We start from the raw sequence: 12,154 nt of genomic DNA, 5'->3' as shown, positions 1-12,154 counted from the left end.
TCTTGAAAGAGGCCTTTGGAGCCTTAAGACCCTAAATCGACAGATTGGTCTATATGGTAGATTGGTCTATCTGGACCATATTCTGGTTGGATGACGACAGTGGATTAGAATCGAAAAAAATAGTAAAAAAAATAGTAAAAAAGAACGACCAGAGGTGAAATTTGAAATGATAGGAGTTGAGGGGTTATCGTGATTATGTGCAAAATTTCAAGGCCTTAGGTGTTCCGAGCGATACTTGGCAAAGCCGTGAGTTTGGTCACATCGGCATTTCAAAAAATTGTTCGGGCTTCCAAATCTTCATTTGTGGTTCGATTTCCGAAATTCTTTTTTATACCCACCACCGAAGGATGGGAGTATATTCACTTTGTCATTCCGTTTGCAACACATCGAAATATCCATTTACGACCCTATGAAGTATATATTGGGTTGCCCAAAAAGTAATTCGGATTTTTCATATAGTCGGCGTTGACAAATTTTTTCACAGCTTGTGACTCTGCAATTGCATTCTTTCTTCTGTCAGTTATCAGCTGTTACTTTTAGCTTGCTTTAGAAAAAAAGTGTAAAAAAGGTATATTTGATTAAAGTTCATTCTAATTTCTTTATTAAAAATGCATTTACTTTCTTTTAAAAAATTAGCAATTACTTTTTGGGCAACCCAATATAATCTTAATCAGCGTTAAAATCTAAGACGGTCTAGACATGTCCGTCCGTCCGTCTGTCTGTTGAAATCACGCTACAGTCTCTAAAAATAAAGATATTGAGCTGAAACTTTGCACAGATTCTTTTTTTGTCCATAAGGAGACGAAGTTCGAAGGTGGGCTATATCGGACTATATCTTGATATAGCCCCCATATAGACCGTTCCACCAATTAGGGTCTTAGGCCCATAAAAGTCACATTTATTATCCGATTTTGATGAAATTGGGGACAGTCAGTTAAGTTAGGCCCTTCGACATATTTCTGCAATTTGGCTCGAATCGGTTTAGATTTGGATATAGCTGCCATATAGACCGATCTCTCGATTTAGGGTCCTAGGCCCATAAAAACCACATTTATTATCCGATTTTGTTAAAATTTGGGACAGTGAGTTGTGTTAGGCCTCTCGACATCTTTCCGCAATTTGGCTCGGATCGGTTTAGATTTGGATATAGCTGCCATATAGACCGATCTCTCGATTTAAGGTTCTGGACCCATAAAAGGCGCATTTCTTGTCCAATTTAGCCGAAATTTGGGACAGTGAGTTGTGTTAGGCCAGTCGACATCCTTCTTCAATTTGGACCAGATCCGTTCAGATTTGGATATAGCTGCCATATAGACGGATCCTCCGATTTAGGGTCTTAGGCCCATAAAAGGCGCATTTATGGTCCGACTTTGACAAAATTTGGGACAGTGAGTTGTGTAAGACCTTTCAACATCCTCCTTCAATTTGGCTCAGATAAGTTAAGATTTGGATATAGCTACCATATAGACCGATCTCACGATTTAAAGTCTTGGCCCCATAAAAATCACATTCATAATCCGATTTCGCTGAAATTTGGGACAATGAGTGAGGTTAAGCCCCTCGACATTTTTCCACAATTCGGTTCAGATCGGTTCACATTTGGATATAACTTTCATATAGACCGATCTCTCGTTTTAAGGTTTTGGGCCCATAAAAGGCTCATTTATTGTCCGATGTCGCCGAAATTTGGGACAGTGAGTTGTGTTAGGCCCTTCGACAATATCCTTTAATTTGGATCAGATCGGTCCAGATTTAGATATAGCTGCCAAATAGACCGATATGTCGATTTAAGGTTTTGGGCTCATAAAAAACGCATTTATTGTCCGATGTAGCCAAAATTTGGGACAGTGAGTTAAATTAGGCCCCTTGACATTTTTCTGCAATTTGACTCGAATCGGTTCAGATTTGGATATAGCTGCCATATAGACCGATCTCTCGATTTAAAGTCTTGACCCCATAAAAAGCACATTCATAATCCGATTTCGCTGAAATTTAGGACGGTGACTTATGTTAGATTTTTGGACATCCATGTCGTTTATGGTTGAGATCGGTCTAAATTTGGTTATCACGAGAGGTGATTTACTTATATACCCGAGGTGGTGGGTATTCAAAGTTCGGCTCGGCCGAATTTAACGCCTTTTTACTTATTTTGGTAAACGTTTCTATTTCTTCCCATGAATGTATTTTTTCTAATATATAAAAAAAATTCTTCTATATATAATCCAATAAAAAAAGTTTATTTCAAATCCACTCCACTAAGAACTATTTAAACCTATTTGTTTAACAACATGAACATCCCTTAGATAATTTTCAAAATGTTTGTCTGTCAAGTCTTTAAATTGTCTCTACACGAATAAAAATTAAAAAACCTAATTTATAGAAAAAAACAACCAAAGACATAGAAATAAACAACATTCAACAACATTTAAGTGCGATTACAATGTTTGCCATGTGAACTTAGCACGTGCGTAAACGCGTAAACGAACGCCGACACCCAAATATTTTTTTTTTTTTTGGTTTTCTAAAATTTCCTTGAGTTGTCTCCATCTCTTTCACATTTCTATAGATGCCTTAAAATTTTTCGGTTTTTTTTTCAAATGTTCCCGCTTCTCTGGCTTGTTAGCTAATGTTAGTTGTTTTTTTTTATTTGGGGATTATATATGCGTTTATCGTAGAATTTTTTTCCCTCTATCTTTATGTCTCCGTGTTTGTGAGACGAATGTTCGGTTGGGCAACAAAATTGTGGGAGATTTTGTAGAAAATAAATTTAATTTATTTTCTAGAAATTTAATGTTAGCTCTTTTCAAGGACTTTAGTCGTTGGGAGGCGCATTGGCACGAGGAAATAATGAAATGTGAATTGCAAGGAAAATCAAGGCAAAATGTCAAGTTTAAGAGATGAAAAAAAAAAAAAATTTAGAAAACTAAATAGTTGAGAGAATGACATGAAAATAAAAGGTTTATACTAACGAAATTTTGGAATGCCCCTTGGTGATAATTTCATTTAAAACAGACATAAGCCCCGAAAAGTTTGCAGACAATTGGTAGTTTTTGGATTATTTTCCCTATGGCGAATATATGTTTACATGGCAATTTGTGAATATAAGAGCAAAGCTAACAGATAGCAGGCCAGCGTAGCGCAGAGATTAGCATGTTCTATTATGACGGTGAACGTCTGGGTTCGAAACCTGGCGAGAATATCAGATAACAAGTAAAAAGTTCAGCCGGGAAGAACTTAGGTATATATGAAAACCACCTTTCGTCATAATCTGGTAAAAAATGCATTATTTATGCACCCATAGCAGCTATATCGAAATATGGGCCAAATTTGGACCAAATTCGGCGCTAACGTTGAGTGCTCTTATGAATACAAGTCACTGTTCAATTTTGGTTCAATATTGGTCTTTTTGGCAGCTATATCAAAATCTGAGCCGACCTAGACCATATAGAACACGGGCGTCGAAAAGCCTAACATCAGTCACTGTGGCAAATTTCAGCGAAATCGGATAATAAATACGCCTTTTATGGGGCCAAGACCTTAAATCGAGAGATCGTTCTATATGGCAGCTAAGGACGGACACAAAGCTAAACAGAGGAAGAACAGAAAGACAGACAAAAAGGCGGACAGATGTATGGTCAAAAGGACGGACCGAAAGACTGACAGGAGGACGGACAATAACATAAACAGAAGGACGGCCAAAAAGATAAACAGAAGGACGGACAAAGAGCCAACACAAATAGGGACATAAGGATGGACAGAAAGACGGACGTAAAGACGTATAAACGGCAGAGCGGACAGATTGTATTGCGAGCAAGAATATCCTATATTGTGTGGATGGATGGACAGAAGGTCGGACAGAAGGATAGATAGGAGACCGGACAGATAGACAGACATATGGGGGGACAGAAGCAAAGACATAAGGTCGAACAGAGTGATGGACAGAAGAACTGACAGGAGGTCGGACAGAAGGGCGGACAGGAGTACGGAGGGAATCTCGAACGGAATGATGGACAGAAGGACTGACAGGAGGTCAAACAGAAGGGCGGACAGGAGGTCAGACAGATGTGTGGACCAAAATATGGACATAAGGTCGAACGGAGTGATGGACAGAAGGACAAAATATGGACATAAGGTCGAACGGAGTGATGGACAGAAGGACTGACAGGAGGTCGGACAGAAGGTCGGACAGGAGTACGAACGGAACCTCGAAAGGAATGATGGACAGAAGGACTGATAGGAGATCAAACAGAAGGGACTGCAGAAAGGCGGACAGGACGTCAGACAGATGTGCGGAACGAAATGTGGACTGAAGACCGGACCGAAAGATAGATGGAAGGACAGACGGAAGAACTGTAGGAAGAACAGATGGAAGACAGACGGAAGGACAGACAGAAGGACAAACGGAACGACAGGCGGAAGGATGGACGAAAAGACAAACGGAACGACAGGCGGAAGGATGGACGAAAGGGTGGTCGGAGGGGTGGACGGAGGAGTGGACGGAGGTGTGGAAGGAGGTGTGGACGGAGGGGTGGACGGAGGAGTGGACGGAGGGGTGGACGGAGGGGTGGACGGAGGGGTGGACGGAGGGGTGGACGGAGGGGTGGACGGAGGGGTGGACGGAGGGGTGGACGGAGGGGTGGACGGAGGGGTGGACGGAGGGGTGGACGGAGGGGTGGACGTAAGACGAAAGAACGGACGAACAAACTGACGATAAAAGAAGGTTGAAGGAACCAGTTTAAAATTTGTATACCCTACACCACTACTGTGGTACAGGGTATTATAACTTAGTGAATTAGTTTGTAACACCCAAAAGAATGTGAGATAGACCCATTGATAAGTATACCGATTGACTCAAAATCACTTTCTAATTCGATTTAGCTATGTCCGTCTGTCTGTCTGTCTGTCTGTCCGTCTGTCCATGTTAATTTGTGTACAAACTACAGGTCGCAATTTTCATCCGATCGTCTTCAAATTTGGTATGGGCTTGTTTTTCGGCCTAAAGACGAAGCCTTTTGAAATTGAAAAAAATCGGTTCAGATTTGGATATAGCTCCCAATTTGCAATAATACTGCAATAAAATGGTCATTTGTTAACCGATTTTATCGAAATTTGGCAGGAAGGATTTTCTTATGACTCCCGATATTACAGGTAAATTTCATAAAAATCGGTTCAGATTTAGATATACCTCCCATATACATATTCGTCCGATTTGTAGTAATAATACAATAAAATGGTCGTTTGTTACCCGATACTCCCCAAATTTGGCAAGAAGGATTTTGTAATGACTTTTGGAATTACTGGTGAATTTCATAGAAATCGGTTCAGATTTGGATATAGCTCCCATATATATATCCGTCCGATTTGTGGTAATAATGAAATAAAATGGTATTTTGTTACCCGATACTCTCCAAATTTGGCAGGAAGGATTTTCTAATGACTCTCGATATTACTGGTGAATTTCATGGAAATCGGTTCAGTATTAGTTATAGCTCCCATATATATGTTCGTCAGATTTTGGGTAATTTGCAACAATGTTGTCATTTGTCAACCGTAGTTATTACAGTTTGAACATATTTTTGCTCGCCGAGGTCCATTAAAAATGGTTCAGAATTGGATATAGCTCCCACATTGTACTTACAGGCTGTAGTGTAGGGTATTATACAGTCGGCACAGCCCGACTTTTGCCCTTCCTTACTGGTTTTAATCTATAAATGAATTGAAAAAATATTCTTAACAATTTTTTGCAGTACAAAAATTCATAAAACACTAGTGAAACATTGCAACTAAATTAGTCTGGCATACTTTAACTCAACATTGTTGAACTCAAATCAGATACATTGAATGCCATTCATCAAGACAATTTGAATTATTTTTGTTTAAATGAATTCTTAACATGCATCAATGACCCCAATCAAAAAGATTGTTTGTTTATTCGTTTATTTGCCACTTAAATAAAATATGTTATGGTTTATGGATTCTTTTTTTTTTTTTTGGTGCAAAATCCTAAAAATGTATAACAAAAAGAAAATAAATTAAAAGCACATTAAAACATTGTGAAAATAAACAAAGCGAAATAGAAAGATCTCCAAATCCAATGCGTATGACCAAATCATTTCCATTGCAAGTGTTTATAGTATACCCAAAAGAATAAATAAACCAAAAAAAAGTTTAACAAAATGTGCGTTCTATCAAGGCATTGATATGCAAATCATAAAAAGAAATAATTCAGATAGAAAGAAAAAGTGAAACAGTGCAAAAGCAGAAGCAAAAACGAAAGCTTTAAATAGTTGAAAAAAGAAAAAATATAAAAAAAATTAAAAAAAACAAAGTGCAATTAATTAAGTGCTACAAAAATATTAAAACAATCTCCCATTATAAATAATTTCCTTAAATCCTTTCACACAAAAGTTTCTTTAAAATCAACAGTGAATACATACAAAAATAAATATTTAATTTAATTGTGTTCCTGGAAATTGCCTTGCATCCGATTTCCCTTGAAATTGCAAAAGAGAGAATAACCAGCCAAGCAATCTTTAATAAATGTTCTTATTTTTATTATATTTTGTTTCGTTTCACGCTTTGTTAACAACCTTTAATACAAACAAATATTTTACAAAACAAAACAACAACAACAATATCTAAAATAAAATAACAATCTGCCTCTTTGAACAACAACAGCAAAAATTGATTGCTATAAATCACATATCAAACATAGCAGCAAAAGAAATAAATTTAAACACAACCACGCAGAGTGTAGCAGACACCAGTAGCTTTAGCTGTAGCTGTAGTAGCAGGAGTAAAGGATAACAACACATACACATGTGTTTGTTTGTGGTGGTCTAAGAAAATACACACTTGTAAACGACAGCCAGCGATACGGTGGTATCAAGTCAAGAATAACAATAACAACGCCAAGCACACATACTCGCATACACACACAACAACTTTAATTAGAAACCACTCATACGCACACACACACACACACACAAACACACATATCAAGCACAATGGCCGATGCAGAGGAAGTTGTTGAGGAGCAGACTACCACCACTACAAAATCATCATGGAAGAAAACTAGAACAACGGTAACCATATTTTTAAACATTTTTGTTACAAAAGATGTATTTTTACAACAAGTCTTGAAAGGCAGGAAATTGTTGAGAATTCATGTCATGTCATGAGTCTCTTCTGCATGATGCAGAACTCAATCTAAATCTAGGTATTTTTCAAAATATTCCCAAAATTTTGCAAGCGTTTGAACCAAATGTCAAAGCACTTTTGCCAATCTGATTGAGATATCTCCAAAACATGCATTATGAACGCATCAACCGCTTCTTCAGGTGACGAAAAACGTTGACCTCTCATTTTATTTCTTACGTACGAGAATAAAAATAAGTCCTTCGGTGCCAAGTCAGGACTATAAGGCGGATGTCTAATCAAAACGATGTTTTGAGTGCTAAAAAATGAAGTTGTTTCGATTTTTTGGAGCATTTCTTTTGACCAATCAACATGGGGGCTCAAAAAATAGCGTTGATAACACGTTTCACCCTTTTATTATACCAGCCAACCTTCGTGCTTTAGAGTGATTTCGACAGACGCACGGACAGGTGGACGGAAGGACGGACCGACGAAAGGATAGACGTATGAAAATTGGATGGAAAGAGAGATTGACAGATGGAAGGAAAGATGGACGGACGGACTGATAGACAGACGGACGGACAAATGGACGAACAGACAGAAGCAACCTGTATCACTTCGGACATGACACGAGGAGCGGTACCAAAATTGCGCTACAATGGATGAGGACGCAGGGCATATAGTCTTCACATTTCCCATATTCGCCTTAAGTCGTAGCAAGTTGGAGTCCTTCATAAATAAGAGGTTAATGATAGACAATATAGTAACCGTCATGCTAGAATCGGAGATGAATTGGAACACGATAGATGGGTCTATAACGACAGTTCATAAAGGACTGAAATAGGAGGAGATCGCGCGAAATGTGTTACAAGCGACACAGAACTACCAAAGTGCAGATAGTATCTGAGAAGAAGGAGTAAACCCGCAATGTTATACCATCTGACAGTTCCGTGTTACCAGGGGTGAAGGTATGAGTGAGATTTAGTATGTAGGAATCGAAGATTTCAACCAAAATAAGGCAGATATAAGGACGGACAGACAGGACCTACAGACAAAAACAGACGGACGGACTTACGGACGTATGGAAAACCGGATGGAAAAACGGATAGACAGGAAGACAGAAGGACAGACGAACACTGGGATAGAATCAAAAAAAAAAAAACTAGTAATAAATATGCCATTTGAGAACAGATAGAGATAATTTCTTGAAACTTGAAATCAATAGTGCTGGTTGGGGTTTTTTTATTGTTGTTGCCACATTTGCATGTGAATATGGCAATCCTCATCAATCTCCTGTAGGTGAGCCGATCGAACAGGGTGGCCATTGGTTATTTGAAGGCGCCAATAACTTACCTTGTCATAGCGAGCATCATAGCCAATCAGTATTTGGGCAAGAGCCGGTGCCGCCCAGCCTCTCACTGAGACTCTACGATTGCCGTTGCAGCTACTCCGTATGGAGCATTCCATTATGCGCAACCTGTAGACGCGCCCGGTAGCTCGCAGCTAAACTTCTCGTGACAGCAATGAACACCACACAGATCGGACTTACATGTCCTAGCCAGTGTTGTGGTCTCTGCTATCCCGTCCCCTGGTTGAGGTGTTATCGAGGTCATGTTCAAAATTTACGGGGCGCTTCTTGGCAGAGCCTTAAAGTTGATAACCTCGGTATTTTGAACATTTAATGGGGCTCTCAATTCAAAAATATTGGTTGCCCAAAAAGTAATTGCGGATTTTTTAAAAGAAAGTAAATGCATTTTTAATAAAACTTAGAATGAACTTTAATCAAATATACTTTTTTTACACTTTTTTTTAAAGCAAGCTAAAAGTAACTGCTGATAACTGACAGAAGAAAGAATGCAATTACAGAGTCACAAGCTGTGAAAAAATTTGTCAACGCCGACTATAGGAAAAATCCGCAATTGCTTTTTGGGCAACCCAATATTTGCTGAATAGTGCTCAAAAATCCCTACAAAATAATTTGCTTGAAGTCTATTTCTTTCGGGGGATATTCGACTTTTATTTTTTTTTAATTTTTGGCTTCCTGTTTAGCTATAATACAGCAAATTGTGTGTGCAGCATAGGTCAACGAACGATAAATCAAATTGAGGTTATACAATTTGGAAGCCAAAAAATGTGAAAAAAGTAAATTTTAAAATTTTTTGTCAAAAGAAAATTTTTTTTATTGATTAGTCTTTATTGAATAAAAGGTGCTTAAATACCTATACATATTCTTTTGCTTTGTGGCGAGAACATATTATGGATGCGCTATAAGTGAAATTCGAACAAAATATCTCAACTAAAACGGGTGCTATATGCGCTTAAAAATATGAAAATTTTTATTAAAAAAATCGAAAAAACCCTCGAGTTCACAAACCGCAAATCCTCCATTCGGGCTTATTTTTTTATATCCTCCAATGGGGGATGGGGGTATACTAATTTAGTCTTTCTCTTTGTAACACATCGAAATATTGATCTGAGAACCAAGAAGGTATATATATTCTTGATCGTCTTGACATCCTATGTCGATATATCCGTGCCCGTCAGTCCGCCTGTTCGTCCGTCCGCCTGTCCTTCCGTCAGTCTAAAGAACGATAACGATTTCAAAGGATAAAACCTGAAACTTTGTATTTATACTTCCTATTAGTGTAGGTCAGTTGGGATTTTAAATGAGTCATATCGGTCAATATCTTGATAAAGCTGCCGCATAAACCGATCTTGTGTCTTGATTTCTTCAGCTTCAAAAGGGCACAATTCTTTTCCGATTTAACTGAAATATTGTATATGGTATTTTGTTATTGCATCCAACAACTGTGTTAAGTATGGTCTAAATCGGTTCACAACCTGATATAGCTCCCATATAAATCGCCTTAGCGATCATACTTTGGGCGTTATTCTTATCCGACTGACTGACATTTCTTACGAATAAATACTTCAATGTTGTCTTCCAATGCGTCAATTGAAGCGAGCTTGTCTGTATAGACATGAGCTTTAACATAGCCCTACAAAAAATAGTCTAAAGGCTTTAAAACGCTTGATATAGACGGCCAATTGAGCGGTCCCGTACGTGAAATAAAATGTTCACCGAACTCACCTCTCAATAAACCAATTGCTTCGCGTGCTGTGTGGTATGTGCCACCGTCTTGCTGAAACCACATGTCATGCAAGTGAAGCTGTTGCATTTTGTGCAAAAAAAAGTTGGATATCATCTCACGATAGCGCTCACCTTTCACAGTTACGTTGCGATTCGCATCATATTTGAAGAAGTACGGTCCAATGATGCCACCAGCCCATGAAGCGCACTAAACTGTGCTATTGGTAGCTCTTGCAATGCTTCTGGCTGAACTTCACTGCAAAATCGACAATTCTGCTTATTTACATACCCATGGCGGACATGGCGGACCCTCCCCCTTACCATAATTTTCAGAAACGCCAGATCTCGGAGATGGGTAGTGCGATTTAAGCGAAATTTTGTGTGCTCTCATATAGTACCATAAAAATAAAATTTTGGTATGCAAATTTCGGATGGGCTACCTAGAGGAGCCGCCCCACCCTAAAACCTACCAAACATATATTTAGAACAATCACGACAATATGGGGCTCAAATGAAAGGTATTTAGAATAAGAAAACTTATCTGATATTCAATTGTCGGACCAAGTGTTAGGGGGGCCACCCCAACCCACAAAACACCCCTAAATCGGACATATTTACCGACCATGGCAATATGGGACTCAAATGAAAGGTATTTGCGAGTAGAATACGAATCTGATATCCAAATGTGGGACCACGTTTCTGGGGATCCACCCTTTCCCCAAAATACCCCCCAAACAGGACTTATTTACTGACCATGGGAATATGGGGCTTAAACAAAAGGTATTTGAGTATAGAATTCGAATCTGATATCCAAATATGGGACCAAGTGTTTGGGGGCTCGCCTCTCCCCAAAAACATCACCCAAAGCGGACAAATTTACGACCATAGCAATATGGGGCTCAAATGAAAGGTCTTTGGGAGTAAAGCACGACGCTGATATCAATATTCGGGAAAAGTGTCTATGGGGCCACCCCATCCCTACAACACCACCCAAGTAGTAAGTATTCGCTGACTAATGCAATATGAGGCTCAAATAAGAGGGTTTTTAGAGTGGAACACGAATCCGATATATATTTTCGAGGCCAATTCACTGAGTGGCCGCCCATCCCCCAAAACACCCCCCAAGCCGGTCATGTTTGGCGACTATGGAAAAATGGGGCTCAAATTAAAGGTATTTGGGAGTAGACCACGTACCTGATATCAACATTAGGGACCAACTGTCTAGCGGACGTCCCACCACCATAACAACCACCAAATAGGACGTATTTGCTCACCAAGACAATTTGGGTCGAAAAGAGAGAGGAACTGAATATTTATAGTTTTTACGGCCAATAACCCAAACCGGACATATTTTCTGACTTTTGCAATAAGGAGTTTAAATGAGATTAGAAAACGAATTTTATATATTATTTTGAGGGCAATGTCAATATGGGGTTCAAATAAATTATATATTGATATATGAGAATAGAGCACATTGCTGATATATTTTCCGGGCTTAGTGTTTGGGCGACCACTCCAATCCCCAAAACATCCCTAAAACGGCCATATTTACCGACCATGTCAATGTGGAGATTGAATGAAAGGTATTTGGGGGGTAGACCAAATATTGATACCCACTTTCGGGACCAATTTTTCTAAGGGTCTACCCCTTTCCCAAAATACCCCACAAACACCAATTTTTTGCTGGCCATCGCAACATGGGGCTCAAATAAAGGTATTTGAGAATCACCCCTTCCCCAGAACACCCCGCAAAGGGTAAAAAATTTTCGACCATGCCAATATGTGGTATTTGAGATTAGAAAACGAATTTGATAACCTATTTTGGGACATGTGTTTGGGGGACGCCTCATCATGTAAACTCCCCTAAACCAATGGCAATATGGGGTTTAAATAAATGGTTTTTGAAAGAAGAACACGATGCTGATA

At 38.9% G+C, this 12,154-nt stretch overlaps 1 protein-coding gene across 9 annotated transcripts in view; it reads left to right on the top strand.

Annotated features, from left to right (window-relative positions):
* LOC106082716 (tropomodulin) overlaps positions 1-12,154 on the top strand; it is a 541,301-nt gene that overhangs the window by 197,569 nt on the left and 331,578 nt on the right. Inside the window, exon 2 of one of the 9 annotated variants that reach the window (XM_013245398.2) lies at positions 6,679-7,085. The exons of the other annotated variants lie outside the window; for them this stretch is intronic. Within the exon in view, the coding sequence (XP_013100852.1) occupies positions 7,008-7,085 (78 nt within the window). The 5' untranslated portion in view covers positions 6,679-7,007. The remainder of the gene's footprint in view (positions 1-6,678; positions 7,086-12,154) is intronic. 9 annotated transcript variants of the gene reach the window in all.

Source organism: Stomoxys calcitrans, chromosome 2 (genome assembly GCF_963082655.1).
Source record: "Stomoxys calcitrans chromosome 2, idStoCalc2.1, whole genome shotgun sequence".
Classification (NCBI taxonomy): domain Eukaryota; kingdom Metazoa; phylum Arthropoda; class Insecta; order Diptera; family Muscidae; genus Stomoxys; species Stomoxys calcitrans.
The sequence above is the reverse complement of the archived record's forward strand: the minus strand, read 5'-3'. Positions and strand labels throughout refer to the sequence as shown.